Source organism: Vespula vulgaris, chromosome 2 (assembly GCF_905475345.1).
Source record: "Vespula vulgaris chromosome 2, iyVesVulg1.1, whole genome shotgun sequence".
Lineage (NCBI taxonomy): Eukaryota > Metazoa > Arthropoda > Insecta > Hymenoptera > Vespidae > Vespula > Vespula vulgaris.
The window spans coordinates 18,400,726-18,426,391 of NC_066587.1; the positions used below are offsets into that span (position 1 = coordinate 18,400,726).

A 25,666-nucleotide genomic window follows, 5' to 3' on the forward strand; every position below is an offset into this window, starting at 1 on the left:
TTATTATCTGTCTTAAACTTCCGGACACTTTATCATTTTCACGATCCTCCTAAATTTTCTAGCGTAATTTTTTTTCAAACGAGGCAGGGAAAAATCGTACGAATTACGTTATATAATACAAACAACATTTATTGTCATGCGTATATACATAAAAGTGGATAATTCATCTTGGGAAAATTGACAGAGATTTTAATTCGCAAGTACTTGGTTATCAGTTAATCTGACGAAATGAAAGAAATAATTAGAGACAGATAGCCAGACATTGTAATAATCAGAAACAGACAGCTAAATTCTTTTCTATTTCTTTTCTTTTTTTTTCTTTTTTTTTTACAGACGACAAGAGTATCAAGAATTTTGTATCAAAACGAAGGAAAGGGGAGTTTTTTTTTACTGGAAGAAAATAAGACTGACCACACGTTGGAGTTATCGTTATTGTCATAAAAATGTTCCTTTTTTCATTTTATTTTTATATACACCACGGCACGAATCTTTGTTACTTTCGTGCGTTATAATGTTCTCATAAGGAAGAAAGAAAAGAAAGGAGAGAGGAAAAAAAAAGAAGAAAAATCAAGTAACCTGTTCGATTATCTTAAAACTACAAAGATGTTTTAACCGAAAATCAATGAAATCTTTTTTTATTAGTAATAGTAAATTCAATAAGACGAGGTCATTGCAAAGAGGAGAACAACGACCGTCAGATGAAGCTGATGAACCGATCGAAAATAACGCGTGCTCGTTGCATCGCTCTGTGCGTCCAGCTGGGTCGGTGCGGAATGTGCGGGCGCAGGTGCCGGCGCTGGATAAGAGGAAGAGGAAGAAGAAGAAGAAGAAGAAGAAGAAGAAGAAGAAGAAGACGACGAGGATGAGGAGGAGGAGGAGGAGGAGGATGAAGAGGATGAGGAGGCTGAGGATGAAACTTTAGAATTCTTCGCGAGGACGACACTTGGCAGTGAGTTGGAGTTATTTCTTCTTGAGATCGGCGTGGTCTGCGTCCAACTTACGACATTTCTCTGCGTCGAATTCGTGCTACCGACCTCTCGTCCTAACGCGTACGAATGCTTCTTGCCTCCCTTCCTCTCGATTTGCTTTCTCCAGTTTTGCCTCTCGACGGACTCGGTATTGCGAATTGTCGGCACTGTCGTCCTCGACAGATGCAACTCTGTAAGCGTTTTATGGAAAATCTCTCTCTCTCTATCTATCTATCTATCTATCTATCTACCTACGTATGTATGTATGTATGTATGTATGTATGTATGTATGTATCTATTTATCTAGCTCTATCTCTTTCTCTTTCTTTTTGTTTCCTTGAGTTTCAAAGAACACATATGTAGGATTCGCGAAAAAAGTTGGGCCTTTGGGTCATCTGGATCAAGATTCGAATCCGTGCGATTGTTTTAGACCAATAAGCTAGCTATCCAGGCCCTTGGGCCAACGTTCTCACGAATACCTATTTATTAGAAATGAGAGTATTTGTTCTCTCCCTTCTATCTCCGACAAACATATATATATATTATATATATATATAATATATATACACATATATATATATGGCTTACGTTACCTTACCTTGAAGTCTTATCGTACCCTCTGCCTTCCCGTATGGATTTTCCGCTGAACAAATATAACTACCAAAATCGTTTCGACTTAGCTGTTTGATCGTGAGATTCAATTGATACGCGTAATCGTTTACTGTGAACTCTGATACATTGTGCTTGTCGTTGGCCAAAAGTTTGATTCCTACAAGAACGTATTTTTTTTTCTTTTTTATTTTTTTTTCTTTTTTTTTTTTTACAGATGGACGTTCGATGTTTATTTCTTGAACGAAACTCACCGTTGTCCTTGTACCACGTGTTCGAAGCTCTAGGCGAAGATTCGACGTAACATTGCAGAATGACGTTGCTATTCGTTGGAGCAGCTACCAATTGATTCGTCACTTTGATCAAGGGCTTAACTGTAAGTAAGAAGACTTTTTCTATTAATCGTTCAACTACATTTTCAAACCTGTTCGTGTTCTTTTTATATCTACGACTTACATCGGACATTGACGTGATATCTTTTGCTAACTGTTGGCGGTACACCATTCGAGGCTATGCACAAATACGAGCCCATCTCCTGCCGCAATATCCCCACTAAGTGCAGTTGTTCACCCTCGTAGGATTGTACTTGCGAATATAATTTTATTCGATGTTAAGAGTTGTCTTAGGTATGAGTAAAAATGTAGGTTACGACGAAAGATATCTTCGAACGATTTAACGTGCACTTGTAAAACAAAAAAAAAAAAGAAAAGAAAAGAAAATTAATGCTTACAAAACTTGCGAAAATTTGCAAAATTTTTGATCGTTATCTTTTTTTATTTTTTATTTGAAATTTATGTATATATCTATGTATAGGTATATATAAAAAAAAAGAAAGAAAGAAAGAAAGAAATTTGTAGAAATAATGCGACTATTCAGATTGATTACTCTCCGCGATGCGCGTAATGAAAAGATCCAATATATTTTCCAGTCCATGAGAAAAGTGAGAAAAAATTGGAAAGTACTCGGAACGATGCACAAACTAATAAAGACATTACACGGTACTGTCGATAGATTTTAAAGGAAAATCGCGGAATCGCTGGTACGATGGAGATACCGGCTGGTATACACTCTCGCGACGCAATGTACACACTGAATATTGCAATCGGATAGGCGAAGAGTCGATGGGCTTGGCAGAGAGGAAATATATGTAAAGTCAACATCCATCACTCACTGTTAGAAAGGCTAATCGGATGGCTGCTTTTCTGCGGGACATCGTGAACCTACTGAAGTCGGCCTTTTCATCGCTACTTGAAAAAGTCTCGACGATGATGACTACATGGAAAATATATTGTCGTCGCAAATCTATCACGTCGTTGGCTTGTTCCTTTTTATTTAAATCTTTTTTATTTTTCCTTTCTCTTTTTCATGAAAAGCGTATAGGAAATTTCCAACGTACAAAATACGTATCGCGTTACATAAAAAAGAAGTACAATTTATTAATGATTCAAATTCGATCGATTTCCGTATGTACTTGTATTAACATTTCCTCTTTTTTTCATTTCTTTTATTTTTTATTCTTTTATTTCACACATTCGCGCGCGACGATAAACGAAACCAGGTAGGTCCATTAATATGTATCCATTTAAATTGACAATTACTAGTTAAAATGCCAGTGAAGATTTTAATTCAATAACGAACATGGCCGGTTCGGAACGTATTACTTTTTCTATATAATTTTGTATACAACATTGATCAACGATGGATGTGTTCAACGTTCTCTCTCTTTCTCTTTCTCTCTCTCTCTCTCTCTCTTTTTTCAGTAAATTTGTTCGATCTTGTAAAGCGTGTACGTCATCTATAATCAACGTATAGCCTGTATCTATATACATTTGTATATCGATGGATAGAGGGAAAGCAAGAGGGATACCTCGTTTAACACCTAACTCGCTCCTCAGAGTAATTTCTCGTCCGTCCTCCCTTCGCCAGGTGACTGTAGGTTTCGGTGTCCCTGTGGCACGACATCGTAATCGCAGATCGTTGCTCTCCTTAGTCGTTAAAAGGTCGGCCGAGTCGTCGAGATCCATGATATCAGGTGGTATCACTACTTTCATGTAGCCCGTCTGTGTAACGTTCGTTACTGACTGACTACCGTATACTACTACTTATGTGATAGCTAGTAAAAGGGTCTGTCTACTATCCTACGTGTCTACTCTTCCCCCTCTCGTATTATACATACGTTCTATTCAGACTCGACTCTTGCGATTGCTCGGTCGAGATTTACCATTAAGCTCGGTTTTAGAGTCGAAGAGAAAGCACAGTCTAGCTAAATCTGAATATAAATATAATAGGACCGGTGAAGGATCTAGTAGAATTTGTATATGTGTATATGTGTGTGACAGTTCTTTAGAAATTTTTCAAAATGCTAGATCATTAATGATTCAAATGATTTGTAAAAGGAATAAGGGATTCTCTCTCTATCTCTCTTGATATTTTTTTCTTTTTATCTCTTGGTAAACGATCGAAAGCTAAATATTCAATATATATATATATATATATATATATATATATATATATATATATATAATTCTTATAGAAGGAAATGGTAAAACGATTGGAGCTTTTTAAAATTTATTCGATTCTTTCTAACAGTCCTATTTATATCTTGGAATTTTTATAAAGAAAATATCGAGCGAGCATAGCATAACATACCGTACTTTATCTCGACATTCTCTTTTGTATACGCATATTCCAAAGAAAAAGTTTCAAGCGATACGCGAAGAAAATGCGAGGAAAATACGAGATAGTTTACGGTCTAAGAAAAAGAAAAAGAAAAAGAAAAAACGTTTTATTCAGTTGCAAGTGTTTGAGATTTTGATCGGTTTCCAACCAACCTGACTCTCCATGGGATCCGTATTAATCTGACACATATAAGTTCCAGAATCGTTTGGTTGAACGTTGCTCACGTGAAGTTTCCAGGTGTTATGTCCGTTATGAGTGACCGAGAGCCGTGGGTTATGAGCGACCATGTGAGTGTGAATAGCTAGGATAGCCCTCGAATCTGATTTTATCCAGGCAATCTGTAGGATGAAAAAGATTACGATTCGTTGATGTGTTCTCAGAACTTTAGAGATAAATCTTTACGGCGTTATCTGATATGGAGAAACGTTCTAAACGTTAATTAAATTTCAAAGTGACTTTCACTACGTCGATACAATATGTATATATATATATATTTATTATTTAAAAATTTAAATAAACAAAAAATTATATATATGTAATGGGAATAGAGGTCATGGAGATTTTTTTTTTTTTTTTTTTTTTTTTTCAAGCAAACACTCTTCTCTCTTCTCTTAAAACACTCGAACGAAAAGCAAATTGTATGACTCGTTACTTCGTACCAACCGTAACGAGAGCCATTCAGGATAAATGGTGTAAAGCGTGCCGCATATTGCTGCTAAAAGCCGAATAGTTAAAAAAGGGAGTCGAGAGAGAAAGAAAGAGAGAGAGAGAGAGAGGGAAAAAGTGTGAACAATCGCATGGTTTTTGGCTTCTACTTAGCAAACGCCAGAAAAATGGAACCAGCGCTAGTTAAAGGGTTATTTTTTCCCCCTTTTTTTTTAATGGAGCAAACACAGAAAACAGAGGTAACCGTGAACCAAATATCGCGTCAGGGTTCTCGTAAAAGGTATTTATCAATGTTAATCAAGTAACACTCGTCGCATCGCCAAAATTCGAACGAATTTTTAATCCTTATTATACCATCATCTAACTTTCAAATCACATACATACACACACTCATATATATGTATATATTTTTAAAAAAATTTTTATTTTTTCGTCAAAAAACTATTAGTTTATATAACAAAAGTTAATGCTAACAAATAGTATATTATATTTATTGTTATTAGTGCAATAGAATCGTATTAATATATGTTATATCAGAAATTTCACGTTATATAATTTTTGATTATATAGATATAAGAAAAAATGTATATAAAAATGATAGTGGGTTAAAATTTCGACTATCCTAACGACGTGTGTGCTTGTATATGAATAATGAAACGATTCATATGAGTTAGGAAATTCTTTTTGTTTCTCTCTCTCTCTCTTTTTTCTTTCTTTTTTTTTCAAAAAATAGACCCGATCGAAAAGCAAATTTTATCCTTTAATTTTGATCCGTTTTATCGGATTATAACGACAAATTTGAAGGTAAATATCCAACAGGATATATTCCTGTGCACGCTCGTTTTAAATTTCAAATATTCCTTGCCGTTTGTCACACGTTATATTTCGTTCAAATAGAATCCGCGAAAAAGGTGTACGCGTTCGCGATATACACCGTGCAAACAAATAACCATTTTTTAATTAAAACTTTTCCTCTTTCGAAAAAAAAAAAAGAAATATATACAAAGGCGTAAAAAAGAGGATAATATATATAACGATACGACGATTCTTCTCGTCTACGTACGTCCAACGTTGCTTTTCCTCGATGTCACATCGATTCGTTAATATCCTCTCTCCGATAAAACTTGAAAACGCTTTCGAGAGTCCGGAATCTTACAAATTTTTAATAAATCCAATTGATGTAGAATGCTACCTCGTTATAAGTTGGAATGTTCTCTCTTTCTTTCCCTCTCTTTCTCTCTCTCCCCTCTCTCTCTTTCTCTCTCTGTCTACTATTTCTATACAGCAAAAGTAAACTCGTAATAGAGACCTAGAATATTGACTATTTCAATTTTCAAAATTAGAAACCGTACGAAAAGCAAAAAGAACGTAATTAATAAATAATAAGATACGACAACGATAGCTAGTTTATTTGTTACGAACGATAAGGCATACGAGAAAAGAAATATTTTACAAAGGTATAGTAAAACAAGAGAGAGACAGAAGGAGAGCGAAAGATGAAAGGGAGGGGGAAGGTTAAGAAAGAAAATAAGTAAAATTTGAATCGGCTGAGAAAAATCAAGCTCATTCAACTTGTGTAACCTTAGAATCTTATATTAGTGGCTCCTGATTTATGTCTTTTCTTTCAAGCTTCTTTTTTCCTCCCCCTCCCCCACCCCTCTCTCCCTCCCCCTCCCCTCTCTCCCTCCCCCTCCCCTCTCTCCCTCCCCACGTTCTCGTATTCTTTACGTTACTCGAAAGTACAGTTTGGCCCCGACTACCTCTTCAATCTCTACCTACTGCCACTACCACCTTTCCTTTTGCGATCGCGTATACTTTGAGAAGCAATTGTCGATTCGAACGTGCAATCAAACTCGGACTTCTTCTCCAAAGTGAATTACTTTTCGAGCTTTTTCGATCTTTGCTTCTTTTTATACATATACATATATATATATATATATATATTTATATTTATATTTATAAATCGTCCATATCATAAAAACGAATCGTTTTCTATTTCTCTCTTTCTTTATTGTTTACTTTCTTCTCTCTCTCTCTCTCTCTCTCTCTCTCTCTCTCTCATGCATATCTTCCTAGTATGGTAACTATCCATCCACATCCATAGATCAGATTAGATTTAGTGTTAGAGTGTCTGTGTCTTTACTATTACTATTACTACTACTATTACTATACTACGTATACACATACACACACACACACACAATCAATCTGTGTGGATAGCTATTATGGATAATGCGCGATCCGTCTGAAGCACGTCGTGTATTTACGGAAACGCGATTTAGGCCAGCACTTATACGATTTAGGCCTTGCCGGCCTTAATCGACTAACTAATTAAACCTACGCCCAGATGCAATTACCTTGTAAGATTGAAGATGATTAACGACGCAGGTGAAGGAGACGTCACGGCCTTGAGTGACCGTATGGTTCTCCAAAGGTGCCAGAAACTGCGGCTGTATCTCCGACTTTGGCAACGTTTGACCTGCATCATGCGATTAGCTTGTGTTAGACGATATCGACCTGGAACTTGATCCCTCTATCTTAATGCATTACGATAATAACGCTAATCTCGTTATCATTTTTACTTTTATTCCATAATTAATGGAATTGTTAATGGAAATTGTTAATTATTATTATTATTGTTGTTGTTGTTGTTGTTTACGGTATTAAAAAATATGAAGTATTTTGTAAAAATGTATTTGCAAAATCGTGTTGATATACGAGCTAAATCTAATAATTACTTTCAAATCGCTTTTATTTTTTATATTCGAACAAAAAATCATTATCGTTATTCACAGAATTCAAATATTCCATATTTGTGAAAATGTCTTGTTGAAATTCTATCGGGAGAGAAACTGAACCAGACGACTTAATATATTTATATTTTTAACATTAATAGTTGCTAAAATATCGTATACTCCGACAAAGTTAATTTACAAAGGGGATGGAGAAAAAAATTTGTATCTTTCGATTAGAAGTATAACAAAATACTCTCTTAAATCGAAGTATGTATAAACTAGCGACGTGTTCGCAATCCGAACCTACTTCTCTTCGTCGTCTAATTTAATCTGATCCGTCACACGTGCCAGCGTACATATTAATATCCTTCGTTGAATATCCATCGTGGCTCGGATTAATAACGATTTACCGTCGACTATTCGAATTCCATCCAGATTTCTCTCTCTCTCTCTCTCTCTCTCTCTCTCTCTCTTTCTCTCTCTTTCTCTCTCATTCTCTATCACTCCTATTTTCCACCCCTGTCTTGTGTACTTATGTTAAAGAGTGGACGTGATTGTTCAAAATAGTTTATTAACCACATTGCGTGGTTTGATCACGTACAGTTGAATTGCTTACAATTAGAAATCAGTGACAAAACAAAAACTAATAATATATTCCTCGGTGGTTCTACGTTGCTTTTTAATTAGGAAGAAAATCGATCCATTCTTTGGTCTCTTTGAAAAGTTAAACTCGTCAGTTGGATCTTTCTCGCAAGTTGCTTGGAGATCGATTAAATAATGAAGAATAGACTCCTTGTACCTTTTGAACATGTTTCCAAAGTTAAAAGATCGATTCTTTTAGGCAGCTCAATCTCGATTCGAGTCGAAGAAAAAAATTCATAACATTTGCTCCCCTTTTTTCCTTTTTCTTTTTTTTTTGTTTTCTTTCCGTTAATTCCCACGACTTATATCGATTTGTACGGGTATCGATGTACTTTTACTGAAGCTCCAAAAACTTTCGATGGTGCCTTTAAGAAGATTTCGTTCGATTTATCTCGAAAGTGGAACAAACCAAGAGAAAAGATAATTGGAGATAGATAGATAGATAGATAGATAAATAGATATAGGTAGATAGAGAGAGAGAGAAAGAAGCATGGACATTCAGATTTATTTCTATCATCTCTAGTCACTCAAAGAAAAACTTTACTAGGTTTGTTACTATAGTTTTCAATTTTTGCTTACTTTATTTTCGGTCGAGTAAAAAAAGGAGGAAGTATCGTATAAATAACAGAGAGATAAAAAGGAGAGAGGATGGAAAAAGGAAGAGAAAGAGAGAGAGAGATAGTAAAGCGAGTTTGCGGCATCGGTACTTACGTATCATTTGTCTCTTACCGAAACTAGAGTAGAGAAAGGCTGTGAGAAGGAAACAAGTAACGAGGTCCCGTGATGCCATGCCATAGAGTGGGCCATGCGCCATGCGTGCTGTAACCAAAATAAAAAAAAAATAATTTCATGTCGAGTCACGAAGAGACAATATTGCTTTACGCCGATATATCCCTGTTTGTTTCATCATAAATGCCATAGACAATCCAAGGTAAACATCACTTTTCATTTCTATTGAACAACGTATAATCAAGATTAATTTTTAAATTAGTGCTTTTGAAACGTCACGACGTAGTTAGCCAATGTTTGGAAATTCGTCGAACCTATGTCTGGACCACAAGAAAGAAAGAAAGAAAAAAAAAATAGAAAAAGATGTTAAAATGATGAAGATCAATTTCACAGAAAAAAAAGAGACAGAGAGAGAGAGAGAGATGAAAGTGGAAATCGAGAATTTCTCTATGCTGTCGACGTGACTTCCCTCGTAAAGAGAGAGAGTAAGTGAGTGAGTGAGTGAGCGAGTGAGTGAGTGAGTGAGTGAGTGAATGAATGAGTTGGAGCGAGAAGAAGAGGAAGAGAGAAACAGGAGGAAGAGGGAGGGAGCAAGAAGGGGTCAGCTCCGAATCGCGTGAATATTAACTCGACAGTTGGTCGCCACATAAACGCCAACCGTTGATATATCCCACCCTCGCTACCCTCACTCTCTACCAGCCAGTACCGCAATAATACTCGAATGGTAGCTATTCCTACCCCTCCAGTGAGGCAACTAGTCACCCACCCATCCATACCTACCTTCTCTTCTCTTCAACACGCACACTCTTATCGAGACGGTTTGCACACATGTGTGCGAGTACTACGAGCGTTGCTTGCTGCCCGCCAAAGAGAAAACGAGAGAGAGAGAGAGAGAGAGAGAGAGAGAGAGAGAGAGAGAGAGAGAGAGAGAGAGAGAGAGAGAGAGAGAGAGAAACAGTCGAATGAAAATTTTACTCCCGCTTTTGCTCTTACAACTGCGCTCTACCCCTTTTATGTGACTTCGCTGGAGTTAAGGTACCCTCTTTTGCTCCTTCACCGAAATTCTATTCTCGCTTACGTGTTTAATCTGAACGAGGACGCGTGCGGCCTGGAATTTTGTCAATTCGTTTTATTCCTCCTGAGTATTATTTTGTTTTGTTTTTATATAATTCTTTTTTTTTTTCTTTTCTTTTTCTACTTTTTATTGTATTTCTTTCTCTTCCTTCATCTATTTATTTTTGTTATCTTACATTTCTTTTATGCTTTTTAATCAAAATTCAGAATACACGTTGGGTGTTCTTTCTTTTTTCTCTCCTAAAAAAAGGATGGAAAACAAGGTTTAACATGCTTATTTTCTCTCTCTCCCCATCTCTCTCTCTCTCTCTCTCTCTCTCTCTCTCTCTATATCTTACGAAACGTTACGTTTAGTCATCAATCAAAAGTAATTGGTATAATCCAAAGGCAAGTTTATCGATCATTTCTCGAACGCTGTGAAAGCAGTAAATCAAATTCCTTTTGTTCATTGAATATTCTCATAAAAATGTGAAAAAGGAAAACAGGAAAAAAGAAAAAACGTTTGCAAGGAATCTCACCAACTACCGAGATGTTTTAAAGAGCTACGGTACAAAGGATTTCAATCGTACAACTATAAAAAAGGTGTCTCGTTTGGACAACAAGGTAATTGCTCCTTAGGCGACGGAGAACGAAGTAAGAATAGCTGTCACCTTTTTTAGTTAAGCTTACGTCTCCTTTGTGTACCGGTAACCGTGTTTATATCGTCCGAGAAATTGTCATGACTGTCTCTGTCTCTCTTTTCAACCCCTCTTTATCTCTCTCTCTCTCTCTCTCTCTCTCTCTTACGAATGGAAAATCGAGTCTCTCTTTCTATTTTTAAATTATACCATTGTACAGCAATTTTCCCAATTTTTCCATATTTTCCATGAGAGTTAATGTTTACGAGATAGAGTTCATGAATAATAATTTATTTGTTTATATAATTATAATACAGATATATGAGAAAATTTGATGAACAAACAAAGTTAAACAAATTCGACGTATATAAAATATAAATAGTTTAACAATTAATTACTTACGTTGTTTAATTATCTTGAAAAAAGATTTTCATCGAGTTTTTTTTAATCTTTCGAAAATAATTTACTATAATATTTCATCAATTAGAAATTATTGTACATTCATAAGCCACTACGTTTCACTAACTTTTGTTATTTGAATCATTTCGAAAGCATAAGAGAGGACTACGATGTAAACTCGCATATGTACGTATGTATTGTACATATATACATACGTATGTACATTGTGGAAACACGAATCGTAGATATGTACACGTTGCGTCGATGAATGTATCTCCCTTCGAATGAAACGTTCCGTTAGGCTCTGCTCCCTTGAAAATCGACGAACGTGGTTGGTTTACCGAAGGTTCCTTTCAATCAAAATGCACTTGTGTGCCGATTCCGATTCTTGCAAATTATAATTTAATCGGTCTATGGGACCGTGATTACGTTTACAGACTCCGCTAAGAGACGCTTTGACATTGAAATATTCCAAAAAACAAAAAAAAAAGAACTAAATAAATAAGTATGAGAAAAAAGTGAAATTGTCGGTAATTAGATTAGATTGGATCAGTTTCGATTTAGTTTAGAAAAATACGTTAAAACTATGATGAGAACTAGAAAATATTTATAACAATACCAGAATGAAATAAATGTATACGTTTCGCAATAATTAATTCTTCTCATTTATAGGAATAATTCCAGACTCGAAGGATCTCGAGAGTTGTGAGAGCTGTGAAAGTAAACTTTGAACTTAGCGGAAGATAGCATTAAAAAAAAAAAAAAGAAAAAAAAGAAAAAAAGAGAAAGCAAGAGAAGAAAAGGAAAAAAAGAAAGAAAGAAAGAGAGAAAGAAAGAGAAAAGTAAAAAAGAAAAAAAATAGAGAGAGAGGGAAGAGGGAAAAGGAAAAAAAAATATTTTAAACGGAGGCGGAGTTCCATTCGTAGAAAGTAGCAGCAACCAGGAGTGCATTCACAGAAAGCTCGAAGAGTCTTAAACGTTGGAGCTTAACCAAAGGTACATCGGAAAGGTAGAGTGCCGCTCTAACAGCGTGAAGACTCTAAGTAGAAGGCGAAGAAGATGGAAGAGAGAGAGAGAGAGAGAAGTGGAGGGGGAAGAGGTGGAAAGTAAGTTCGGTTCTCTCTCTCTCTCTCTCTCTCTCTCTCTCTCTCTCTACGCTCACTCGCTCGAAGGAACTCGAAGGGGTTGGAAGGTACCCCTTCTCTTGCTCTTGCTACCAAGCTCTTTTCCCTTGGATCACTCGCCAACCCAAAGACTCCTTTTTCTTCTTTCGCTCTTCTGACTCTCCTGTAGCTTGAGAGGAAATAAAAGTTACTCCGCGGCATCATATATCCGTTCATTTTACCCAGCTTGCTTGCTTTCTTGCTTTCTTGCTTCCTTGCTTGCTTGCTTGCTTGCTTACTTGCTTGCTTTACTTGTTTGCTTGCTTTGCTTGCTTGCTTGCTTGCTTGCTTGCTTGCTTGCTTTGCTGCTATTACTTACGAGTTTTCTCTATTTCACTTTTTACTTGTATTTTTCTCATTCACTTTCCCTCGCTTCTTACATCTCCCAGGTGATTCTTTCGCGTGCACTTAAACAAATACGACACTTCCACCTGCCTCTTTTGGCAAAGCTAAAGAAAGAGAATACTCGTAGTCGTCGAAGCACCTCCTTTGCATTTGGCTAATCGCTTCTCGACGGATTTACTCGCGAATCTTACGTCGTTTTTGCGTTTGCCAAGAACAAGCCTTCGAGTCCTTGTAAATATTCAAAATCTTAAATCTCTCCTATAACGAACACAACGCTTTCTACCCTTTTAACTTTCACGCTCTTGCACATTTGCGTTTTGAAAAAAAAAGAAAAGAAAAGAAAAGAAAACTGTGGAAAAAGGAGAAAGGAAAAAGAAACTTTTTTACACGATACGATATACGATATATACGAATGCGATACTATAGGATACGATATACGACACACTTCTCAAAGCAAACGAAACGATAACGATACTTGACATTACACAAGCATAGAACCGATTCGATTCGAGTTCAAGGAGTACTTCGATAGATGGCATCTATGTATATTGTGTGTCGCGTTATCAGAAGGTCCGATTAGTGTAGCTTATGTGGCGCGTTTGGTACGCCACGAGCTAAATACCATCGGGGATCCCTTATAGGCATTCGAATTTCCTTTGATCATTGATCTACCTTTAATACGTACCTGGGGTGTTTCAAGGATCCAAATATCTTCTTTGCCGCTCGAATCGAAAGCATTAAATTGATTTTACAAACAAATTCCACATATACGTATGTATATGTATTTGGGAGGGCAAGTATATATATATATATATACATATATATGTATAATAAAATAAAATATATATGGTAAAATATTGAAGAGAACTTTTAAGTGCAACACGTTGCTCGAAATTATTGTCCGATTCGTTTCAAGGATAGACGCTTTTCCATCGATCGATCATAATCCTATCGCATGCTAGTTCTGTTGAAAGAGAAAAAGAAAGAGAGAAAGAGAAAGAATAAGAATATTCGATTTTTCTGCTCTCTTATATCAAAAATGACGCCTCGATATGTATCGTTTAGCAAGGAAAGAGATAGATGGATCGATGGATATATATATACATATATATATATATATATACACACAAACACATACATCTCTCTCTTTCTATTATATATATATATATATATATATATATATATATATATATATATAGAAAAAAGTTTTCACATTTCGTAAAATTTCACTCTTCGAAGAGAAACTTTTTCCTTCATTCTGTATATGTATATTCATTCGTATACGCTTCGAGTGATCTCGGAAAGTGCAAGCACCCTCTCGGCCGTTCGTTCTTATCGCCCTTCCGTTTTCCAACCCTCTCTCTCCCTCTCTCTCTTTCTCTCTCTTTCTCTCTATCTATCTATCCCTATCTCGTATTACGTTGAGGGTCTATGCGCCTCTCGTTAACGTAACGGAGAGTGCGGCGAAATAGCGATTGACTATCGATGAGCCGAAAGTCAGCAACCGATAAAAGTAACGACTTTCCAAAGTTTCGATAGAATTCATCTTATCGTATGCTCTCTCTCTCTCTCTCTCTCTCTCTCTCTCTCTCTCTCTCTCTCTCTCTCTCTCTCTCTCTCTCTCTCTCTCTCTCTGTCTCTCTCTGTCTCTCTCTGTCTCTCTCTCTCTCTTAAACTTTTGAATCGAAACTCAATTACTTATGCCACCAAAGTGTGGAAACATAACGTTTTACATGACTTTTTTAATCGCTTCGTAACGTCGAGAAATTAGAAAAAAAGAAAAAGAAAAAGAAAAAGGAAGAAAGAAAAAAAGAAAAAATTCGACCGAGAATTCAAAGTAGAAACGAGAAATGAATGTCGAGAACATCGTAACTTCTGTAGAAGTCACTTCCAGTCGAGTTCTATGTGGAGAGAAAGCACCCGAGAAGCTTTCGAGACTAATTCGTAATGGAAATACTTTGAATAGATCTTTTCTAAATTCTTTCTCAATGTAGTTGTGTGTGTCCAACGCGAGAGATTATACTAGACAAGAAGTAAAAGTCCACTAATACTTTTCATGTATATATATTTTTCTCTTTCTTTCTGTTTTTCTTTTTCTTTTAAATCATTTATACATCTATTTCGGTAACGGGGAAAATCAAGTCTTTGATATCTGATTGTGTTTTCAAGTGGATTGAAATTAATTGAAAAGAGACTCATCCCACAGCCTCTCTCTCTCTCTCTCTCTCTCTCTCTCTCTCTCTCTCTCTCTTTACGCTTGAAATCCTACGGGAAGTAAAGTTTGACGAACTCAAACTCCTTGAAGTTCGGCGTCAAACCTCGAGCAAGTATCATCCATTTCTATATGTCTCTTAAACCACGAGCATGACGAAGAAGCACAGGAAAATGGATTCAAAATAGCGATAGAATGCCGATGACCGATGGACGTATTCTGACAGAAGTAACGACCCACAGTTAGGGTTCGCTTCTCGGCTCGTCCGAGCTACGATGAAACTTAAGGATTGTGGTTGAAACTGTCTGTAAAGTTGGCACAACGTTCAAAACGGGAACGATCGGGGTTGCTCTTTGGCTAGTAATAGTAGTAGTATTAGTATTAGTAGCAGCAGTAGCAGCAGCAGCAGCAGCAGCAGTAGTAGTAGTAGTAGTAGTAGTAGTAGTAGTAGTAGTAGTAGTAGTAGTAGTAATAGCAATACAAGCAGTATCCTCTCTTACGTTAGTTCCTTCGTTAGTTCGTTCGTTCATTCATTCGTTCCTTTCTTCGAGACGTCTCTATTCCCTTTCATATTTCATATTTCATAAATACCAAGTACGTTTTAAAGTCAAAGGAACTTTGCAATAATATTCATAAATTCCATAAATCGTTAGAACGATGTGAACGATGAGAAATTTTCAAGATTTCGAAGGTCTTTTATCGAAATGAGAAGAATGTCGAGTCGTCGTTTAAAACAAACAAACTCGTTTATCCTTTCATCTTTTTTTTTTTATTATTCTTATTATTTTTTATTTTCTATTTTTTTTTCCTTTACCCCGATCATTATAATATACATACCTATCTATAAATATATCCCAGTGATTTTTTTCATCCAGGCATCGAACGTCCAGATATTCGTGCGAGTAAATATTTGACTTTGGAGAATCTCCATAAATCCGCTATCAAATCAAATATTGAGTTTCCCGAAATTTATCGCGGGGAAAAGAATGGGAAGCGGGATAGGAAGGAAAGAGGAAGGATAAAAGAGTTTCGAATCATGATCGGTGTATATACGTACTCTCGTAGTGAGCGAAGAGGTGGGTTAACTCCTCGAACGATTTCGCGATGTAGACGTGAAAACGAAATTTTTCTTTAACGATTTCTTAATGAATACGAAGGGAGAGGATTCTTCAAAGAAGATAAATAGATAGATAGATAGATAGATAGGTAGATAGATAGATAGATAGATAGAGAGAGAACATTATCAATCGTACTCCGATTTATCGAAGTATATTGATTCGTGCGTTAGTTTGGCAATCGTATAATCCAATTAGCTTACCACGAAATGGAGTAACAGCTGTAGGAATGGCGTGTTCTAATCGAGGATGCGCGTTACAGAAATGGTCGGGAACAAGAATCCTTGGCAGTAACAGTTAATCCTTCGGGAGAAGAGTACGATGTCTGTATTCGATGATTAGGAATCAGATGGCGAAGAAGAAGTAATCGGGTCAGTGGTTGAACGTGAAGGAAGGGTGGTGTGAGAAAAAGAGGAAGTGGAGAAAAGGGTAGAGGGTAGATCGGTGGTAGATCGGGGGTAGATCGGGGGTGAAAGATGGGAAAACAAAAGAGAAGAGCAGGAAGGAAGGAAGGAAGGAAGTAGAGTGAGTAGTATCGAGGTGATAAAAGATAGATAAAGCGGATGATGACGAAGAAGAGAAAGAAAAGGAAGAGAGAGAAAAAAAAAGAAAAAAGGGGGTAGATTCGTAAAGAGGCTTAAACGGCGATAACTTAGCACATTTCCAGGGAGAGCAGCACTTCTACAAGACCGCAAAATCCTCGTTTCGCCACTCGGTGAAAAGAGCAGTGTCGAGGGATTCAGGACGTGAAGTATGCGATCGTATTGTGTGCGCGAGTACGTCCATCTGTGTGTGTCAACGTATAGGTGTGTGTTTGTCACATGATCCGACAGAAATACGAGCCGATGAAATCATGCTCGAGCAGCATCGTCGTCGTCGTCGTCGTCGTCGTCGTCGTCGATGTCGACGTCGACGTCGACGAGTCGATGGGAGATTCGCTCTCGTGGAATTAGAAGCGAAATAAAAAGGCAGCGTTACCCCGCTGAAGAAGAACACTCCGGTGTGATTAATAAAGTTTAATGAGCGCGGCCTTTCTCTCTCATCTTTTCTTCCTTGGAAATCCTAAAAGCTCTCTTCGTTCATCTTTTTGTTTTCGCGATTTCTTCTCACTTTCTTTCTCGAAAGTACGCATTTCTCCGTTTCTTCCGTTTATCTTTTTCTTCTTCGATTTGAACGAGTTTATCAAGATAGATGATCCTTAGATTTTCTCATCTCTCTTAAACTCTCGTAAAGATTCACTATTAAACTCTATATCTCTCGCGGTGCTTCAGAATACGGGAACGTATTCCTATAACTTAATACGGTGCAAAATGTATTGCGAAGCTCCTTCTGATACAACTATCGTAGTTCGCGAAAGCGAACGTACGTAGATGGCTCGTGCACATATATCTTGAGCATAGGTCGAATACGAAAGAGAGAACGTTGAAGACGTCAGAACGTTGACGCATCTCGACTAATTTCTGTCTAGCTTTGACAAGCCTTTCAGAGGCCATACAGAAGGGGATCGTTTTCAAGCGTTCGCGAAACGCGTGCACAAATCGTTGCCGTTGCTTGGCAGATCGTTGCCGAGTTACCGAAGGAGGAAAGAGTCTTTCTATGGAAGATCGTATAGATAGAGAAAGAGAGAAAGAGAGAGAGAGAGAGAGAGAGAGAGAGAGAGAGAGGATGAGTGAGAAAGAGAGAGAGGAAGAGGATTGGGAAGCAGGCAGTGCAAGAGGGACGCCAAGTTACGCGCTAAAAGCGGAACCAACACAGGAAGCTCATTAAGTTGCACCCCGCGGGCTGAGGTGCGCGCACATATATACACATACACGTAGAGATATACTATGGAAGCCACCTCTCGGTTCCAAATCCCACCCCCTACAGACACCCTACCTATACTCACCCCTACCCAATCCCCACACCCGTCTACTCGCTCACAACTATTTTACTCTACGCTCTTGTCTCTCTTGGCACGCATAGCGCATCTTCTACGCATTCGGTGTCGCGTTCGTTAGGCGACATTGAGAAAAAATTATGATAATGACGATCGCGCCCGAGGGAATCGTTCCGCGTCGCGTTTCCTCGAAATCTACTTCTTCATCACACTACTTTCTTTCTCTCTCTTTCTCTTTCTCTTTCTCTCTTTGTATGTATGTATGTATGTATCTATCTATCTATCTATTTATCTATCTATCTATCTATCTATCTAACTATGTATCTATCTATCTCACTCTAGCGATCTCTTTCTATTCTAGACTTTTCGTAAAAAGTTGCTAGAAAATGTTGAAATGAAAAATTTATCTATCTTAGAAAATTTATATGAAAATTAGTGATCCTTTATGATCCATAATCCTTTGCAAAATGTCTATTGAAAATCGTGACTATAATAGGATCCTACTATTGTATCTTAACAAAGGTATTAAGATCCATTTAGAAAAGGAAGTACGATAACCAATTATATTCCTGAAATCTTCCTTCTCTCGCAATCAAGCAATTTTAACAGTAAATGTAGACAAAGAGAAAGGAAACGGACGAACGATTATTGTTCGCTCGACGTCGATACATTGTATATCTATATATCTATATATATACATACACTATATCTGACATCGTCTCGGTGCTAACTGCTCAACGGTTGGCCGTGAACAACCAATAACATCCGACGGTGTGGATGGTATCATCAGTCAATCCGCTAGCTCGGCATGTTTATTACCAGTGCACGTTACCGTCGCTTTCAAACAAATGCCTGTACGGAGCGCAAAGCCACTCTACTCCCGAACCCGTCGTCCATTATTTCTGCCGTTCACTTTCGTCGCTTCGAGCAAACATTCCCTCTCTCTCTCTCTCTCTCTCTCTCTCTCCCTACATGTATATATATATCTATCTATCTATCTATCTGTCTATCTATCTCTCTCGCTCCTTCACCCTCTCAACTCACCAACCCGTTTACTCTCACACCCCCTTCGAGAGACGTGCCAACGTATTAGCCGCGCTTAATTCGAACTTTCATGGGTGATCATGCGCGAACGTGAAAGCAATCCTTGACGATAAAATGTCAATTTCGATACTTTGATGAAAAATTGTTGTTTATTTCTTATCAACGATGGAAAGAAAAAAAAGAAGAAGGAAATAGAGAGAATATATATATATATATATATATATATATATATATATTCGTTTATACGCGGAAAAAAATCTGATATAATTTGAAGAATGAACTTTATGTCGTCTCGATTAAACGTAATATTTTCAATATTAATTAGCAACGCGAATAACAGTTCTGATAGATGACCAATAAACTGTGACGAACGAAGAACGATAAACGAAAAGAGCAAATAACGCATGACTGCAAAATCGAATGTTTCGTGAACAAAGCTCGGGGAAAGATTAATCGATTGAATTTTCTAAAAGAACCGGAGATTTTATCGTCCTTCGAATATCAATCATACAAGCAAGGACTATATACGAGTTGTAAATACTTTTTTTTTATTTTTTTTTATATATATATACATATATATATTTATATATGATAAATAAGAAATATGTAAAGTAATTAATAGAATAAAATGTTTGACTCGCTTTTACGACCGTAGAAAATTCACTTTAGTGAGTACCACGTTACATAGGAATTGTAAATATATAGCATAAGGGTGCTTTTCCTTCAAGTCCTCTCAGCAGTTCGATCGAGCAGAAAGAAATAATATATCTGCAATTGTGCGTATAGACGAAGCCGATATGATTTTCTATGCATGAGAATCTTAGAGAAACCGAACCGTACTTTGTGTTATTCCCTTTCAATTTTATCAAATCGAATAAAAGTGACGGGGTAACGAAATGAATTTTAGTGGAATAAAAGAGATTTCTTATATGAAGGAATGTGAAGGGGTAAAAGGGAAACTATTCCAACATTTTTTACGTTACAAATTCTTGAAAAATTTTCGATTGAAAAACTTATAATCTTTGTCGAGAGAAAAAATAAAAAAAAGAGGGAGGGGGGAAATAGAATATTAAAAGAGAAAGTCTTCTTTGATAATATTTTTTTTCGCGCGCACACGTGTGCCTAACCATCGCTCTAACATCGAAGTACTCGAATTTTGAGCATTAGTTCGTGAACCATTTGGCACAACTACTCTTTGGAAGAACAGTTCGAATCGCATTGCATATATTGTAGAACAGCTTAAACCGCAACGCTTAGTGCCACAGTAGTAGTCTCGGTACAGTCATTGTACATTAAGCTCCTATGAGTCTTCTCGTATCTTTTTAAGGAATATAAGGGCTTTTCTAATAATACATGCAAAACTAATTGTAAACTGGAATTAGAAGTAACCGATGCTCGTAATAACTAGTAGCTAAATATCGAATACAAGCTCAATGATTTTCATCAATTACATTTGCATTAATCGTTAATTTATATGTTAATACAAATTTTCTTTCATTACAACGATTATAAATAATTATTCGTTAAGAGGAAATTGTTGCAATTAAAAACAATCATCGCTCGCGTGGAAATTTAATGAAAATATAACTTATGATATTCGTTTGTAATACGGACAAAATTTCGCGGCAGGTGAATTATCTATCATGTGAATCGTGTACGCGTGTGTGCCAATATCAAAATAAAATTTAGATAACAATGACATTAAAAAAAAGAAAAAAATCATTTGCAAAAGTTTTACTCACCGCACGCAAACGCGTGACGAAGTTCAATAATACAATAGACGAGGCAATTATCTTGGAGCGATTATCTCGAAATACATAATTGTTGCTTCTCTCCTTTCGACGAATACTTGTTCAACGATTCGTTCAACGATTTCTCGAAGATTGAACACGCAACGTTCAGGCGGGCAGACGATGCGCGACTGTGCGCCGTGCACCCTCGCGATCTCCCTTTTATGGTCCTCCCTCGACGCTCTTCTACTCGCACGCCGACTCTGACTACTTGTCTACTCTCTCGCCACACAATGAATATCATGCGATTCGTTAAAGTACAAGCTATCTTTTGCATTGGCACGCTCTTCGCGCGACTCTAACGCGCGCGTGCGAATTTTTCTTTTTCTTTTTTTTTTTTCAAAGTAAGAATAAAAAGAAAAAAAATAAAGAAAAGATCATTCGGACAAAATTACAGGATTATCGATGACTTAGATGGGGATGTAAAGAGTAACATCCTTATAGTGTAACGTAATTAAAATCGTATTGCAAAGTATACAAATTGTAAATATTACATAATTTACTTTGTTACTTATAAATGATTAAAAATATTGTTAAGGTAATTTTCTCTTCATAGGTTCTTCGTGTACTCGCACTTGAAGGGTAGAACGTGGTCCGCATTTCCAAACGTTACCATCTTTGTCGAGTATACTAGCACTTGCAGTTACTTGATATTGACCACCACCGGTGGTCGAATTGCCGGTATTAGTCGATGTACTCGCACATCCTACGGCCGAAGCTGCCACGCTTCCAAGGGAAAGTAAAAATTCGCAGGCGAAGAAATCGCGATGGGGTGTTACCGTTTGATGCAACTCGTTCATGTTTGTATCCTGTACATAGAAACTTTTTATATAAAGAATTCTTTTATACGATTCTTTCTTCGTAATTTTTTTGTTCCTTCATTTACCTTTTGATCCGAATTGATCTTGGAGGGAGGTGTAGTGGATATAGAAATGCACACAGCTGATACCGAACGATATAACGATGCACGTCGACCATGCCTCAACACACCTTCGACCTTTAATGCTAGTTGACTACCCTGAGGTACGGAAACTGGTTCACCTAGTACTCGAGGTTGCGGTGAAACCGAAAGTTTAACGCTCGTTGCTTGCAAAGCTTGGAAGAAGTAACGTGGAATTGGTAACCTCATGTTTCCAGCACCAAGTAACATAACTTGCGAAATTATACAGCCGACTCTTACGTGACTGATACCACCCACTTTTCCTTCTCCAACCCATGGTGGTGCAAGACGACGCAATTCCGTACAATAACGAGCTAACTGACGCATTTCTACCGTTCCTCCAAAATCAAAATTCACTTCGTTCTGTTGATACATACATATGGTAGAACCTCCGCAAACTCTTTCTACGCTATTTCCCATCAAACAACACATTTCTTGTAAACTATACAAATATTTTGTAAGGCAAATATTATCACAAGATTGAATATTATTCTTTCTACTAATATATTCATATTCGAAGGATACGCTCTGATATTCGCCAAGGAACCAGGATCCGCATCGAAAGCAGATTGATATAATTTCTGATAATTCTCAGCACACATTTTTAATTCTTGGACGGATTTTCTTAGCTATACGATATTTAAATTTAAATCAGAATGATTAAATTCATCTATTACATATAATGCTCTTCGGTCGTACATTCTATGTATATATATATATATTTTTTTTTTAAGTTGTGTATACCTGTTGCGTTACACGGCCGTATCGTTGAAGATCATCTTTCGTCGCAAGAACTACTGTGCACGCGATAGCAGGTGGTGGAGCGGTACATAACGATCTGAAAAAGAAAAATATATATTTAGATGCAAACGTAATTATTACCAAACGATCATAATTTATTAAAACATTTTTAACTTACCTGCAGGAATGTAAAAGTTGTACCGCAGCTTGTAAAAATTCGCAACGTAATTTTGCATATTCACTGGCAAATTGTAGACTACGCAAAGGTGTACTAGCGGCTTTTAATGACGCGCAAGCACTTGCATAGTGTGCGATTGCCGCGTTTAATTTTTCAACTATGTCCACTTTTTTTAAGCTATCAATTATGTCGACATTGTCCCTTTATAATTTCAATATATAATCAAAAACGGACGAAAAAGAAACATATAGTTTATTGTAAACTCAGTATATGCCATTATTAAATGCAATTACTTACATGAGAAAGCTTTCTGCTTTGGTAACCAATTCCAATCCTGATAACCAAAAGTGAAGTTGTTCGGATGCAACGGCTTCCTTTAAACTCTTAAATATTTGCGTTGCAACTACATGATGACCGTATCTAGCAGCACCTCTCGCGATTCGATACTTAGCCCAACCATCCACACTTTTCGTCGTTTCTTCTATAGCTTTTAAACACTCGGAATTCCACTCGTATCCACCTGCTATCATTTGGAAAAGCAATGTGCATAACATTACCTACAACAACAAGTGGACAAAATAAAGGTATGATAAGTTAATGATTATCGATAAGATTTACAAACCTTAGTATGCATATGCGAAGTTTGTTTAAGTTTTATTAATACGTCCGGTAAAAGAGGAAGTAGTATATTTTCTCCTAAACTTCCAATCGCTCCCAAAGCTTCGCATAATGCAACCGCTTGTTTCTCACTTTGTCCATTCTCTGCACTAGTGCTAATAAGCGTAGATCCAATAGCATCGACAAAAACAGAACAATGACTCGGCTGTGCATGACATAGTTTTACCGTTGAACGTAAACAAGCTTTTAGTTGATGCAAATGCTTGTCATCTAAAGCTAATAATATAATCAATGATTCCAGACAAGATACAAGATCTTGAGTGGCGTACGTAGGTAATCCCTCTTCGTAGCTGTCAATCAAGTAAAGTAAAATAATTTTACTGAACTGTGATTTAACTTGACATTTAAATAATTTTTCTCTTCATACCAATAACATACAACTCTTGCGAGTATAGTTACAGCTTTGACAGCAACAAATGGATCTGGAGAATAGCAAGCATTCACGCAAAGAGATAAAAGTGGGCTTCCTTCGTCCATATTGGCGTCGCATGTAATAGCGCTTTGACTTAATACCTATATTTAAACAGTACTTTAATCATTATTCGCACATACAAACATATAATATCGATTATATTGAAAACAGTACTCTACCTCTATTACATCTAATGTGCGAATCAACAGATCCGTATTTCCGGTACCGTCTTGTAATAATTTTGTAGTACTTTCTAAATGTATATGAATGTATTACAAAATTAAATAAAGAATAACAAGGTATGTTAATGAGAAGAACACTGAGAAAACGTACCAATCAAATTATTAAGAGCACCTTGCGGCCATAAATGTGCACCACGTCTTGCAAGAGAATGGAGTAAATGTAAAGCATGACGTTTAATAGATAACCTTGGATCGTCTTGAAGATATCGTAAGAGTAGTACAACTTGTTCTGGAATATCTATCAATGTAGCGGAGGCTAAAGTGCTTAATGCGCTCAGCGTTACTCTTACAAATTCAACCGCTGGGTAACTAGCGAGAAGTTCCATACATAATTCATTTACCTTTAATAAATATAAATTTCAATGAATGATCTATACATCACGTTTGTTTAACTAACGAACTTTACACGTTTGTAATACCATTGATGCCGTGAATGTGTCATGGTGCATGTATTGCAGAATAGGTATAAGTTGTAACTTCATAGAAGCTGGCGTTGCTTGACCTCTTATCATATCAGAGATTTTGCTGCACATGGATACAGCAAATAATTTGGATTGTGCTGCAAACATTTGAGCAGCGTATATAGCAGCTTCTACTTCGACCGAATCATGAGAATCCAAAGATCTCCTTATACTATGATGAACCTTCGAATAAATAACACGATAATTCAATAAAAGAAACTCTATATAAGAAAATAGATTATATGAGAAATATTACCTGTTGCCTTTCAGGTATTATACCTGCAACACTACCTAAAGTACGTAAAGTAAGAGCTCTAGCAACAGGATCGTTTGAATGAATTACACTGTAGATACGTCTGACAAACTCATCCACGTTTAATATCTTATCTAAATGTTTTTCACTTTGTTGACATACTCTAAGAACCCAAACTCTTAAAAAATTAGTACCCATGCGAAATACTTCTGCTAGTTTCAGCAAAGATGAATTTATCAATATAGGAAATGGATACTTTTCGAATAATCGAGGAAACCGAACTATTGCTTCGCATTGTTCACCTATTTTGTTAGATCGTAAACCTGAAAAAAATAAAAAACATTGGTATTTTTATTTAATTTGCTCATGCTGTACATGGAAACTTAATCCAACACGTTTGTTTATATAAATGAGACTAAACTTTCATCACAATATTTTAAGGTTAGAAATGTATACCTTTGTCTAGTTCAATAAGTGCACTATTAGCATCTTGTTCGGGTTCTCCAAGTCCAGTATCATTAAATGCGTTCATTCTCATTCCTATCATATTCACTAAATATAAAAATAATTTATTACAGAATGATTTACTTAACCGGCTTCTTAACTACTTATGCTATGCTATTCCACATGTTTACTACTGTATTATATCGTAAATGGTCATATATATGAAAAAGTCTTATTTATATGTGCATATATATATATATATACACACATATATATATACTTAGCTGCAGGTATATGTACATACTTATTTTTTATCAATTTTTGTTCGTCTTGTATCTTTAAAATAGCAATGCTTTAAAAGAAAGCTCCTCCTTTAACACTATATATATATATACTACTATAACTCAAGCTTTAATTAACAAGATAGTTAATATTTCATTAGCAAAGCATCATTGAAATTTCTTATAATAATTTTCATCCACACACTCGCACAAACACATCCATATACAAAAATATCTAACACATAGATTTTTTTATTTATGTGTGAGAAATACACTGTAAGAAGGATCGAAACTTGAAAAAATTTTTTAATTTAAAGATCAGATTATAAGACACAGAAAGATATGAAAAGCTTTTTATTTTGTTATGAAATAT

At 36.4% G+C, this 25,666-nt stretch overlaps 2 protein-coding genes and 1 long non-coding RNA gene across 5 annotated transcripts; 1 reads left to right on the forward strand and 2 right to left on the reverse strand.

Annotated features, from left to right (window-relative positions):
* Positions 1-562: 562 nt before the first annotated feature.
* On the reverse strand, positions 563-20,972 carry LOC127072568 (lachesin-like). The gene is made up of 9 exons (XM_051013079.1): positions 20,616-20,972; positions 9,029-9,118; positions 7,280-7,401; positions 4,409-4,594; positions 3,445-3,637; positions 2,034-2,162; positions 1,832-1,951; positions 1,567-1,737; positions 563-1,159 (listed from the first exon to the last, which is right to left on the reverse strand). Exons 2-9 carry the CDS (start codon positions 9,111-9,113, stop codon positions 654-656), a joined length of 1,512 nt encoding a protein of 503 aa, XP_050869036.1. The 5' UTR covers positions 9,114-9,118; positions 20,616-20,972; the 3' UTR covers positions 563-653.
* Positions 822-21,365, forward strand: LOC127072582 (uncharacterized). 2 transcript variants are annotated; one of them, XR_007785530.1, is made up of 4 exons: positions 822-949; positions 1,795-1,953; positions 11,791-12,114; positions 21,220-21,365. It is a non-coding gene; the product is annotated as an uncharacterized LOC127072582 (long non-coding RNA). The 2 variants fall into 2 exon arrangements; XR_007785529.1 differs by lacking the exon at positions 11,791-12,114 and having other exon boundaries at positions 21,220-21,364.
* Positions 21,102-25,612, reverse strand: LOC127072560 (integrator complex subunit 7). 2 transcript variants are annotated; one of them, XM_051013064.1, is made up of 14 exons: positions 25,317-25,612; positions 25,025-25,120; positions 24,572-24,891; positions 24,274-24,498; positions 23,946-24,195; positions 23,792-23,865; positions 23,568-23,713; positions 23,145-23,490; positions 22,820-23,079; positions 22,523-22,723; positions 22,348-22,441; positions 22,129-22,232; positions 21,550-22,045; positions 21,102-21,472 (listed from the first exon to the last, which is right to left on the reverse strand). In XM_051013064.1, coding segments are annotated over exons 1-14 (2,889 nt in total). In that variant the 5' UTR covers positions 25,318-25,612; the 3' UTR covers positions 21,102-21,196. The 2 variants fall into 2 exon arrangements, with proteins under 2 accessions (XP_050869021.1, XP_050869022.1); XM_051013065.1 differs by having other exon boundaries at positions 25,025-25,612.
* Between the last annotated feature and the right edge of the window lie 54 nt (positions 25,613-25,666).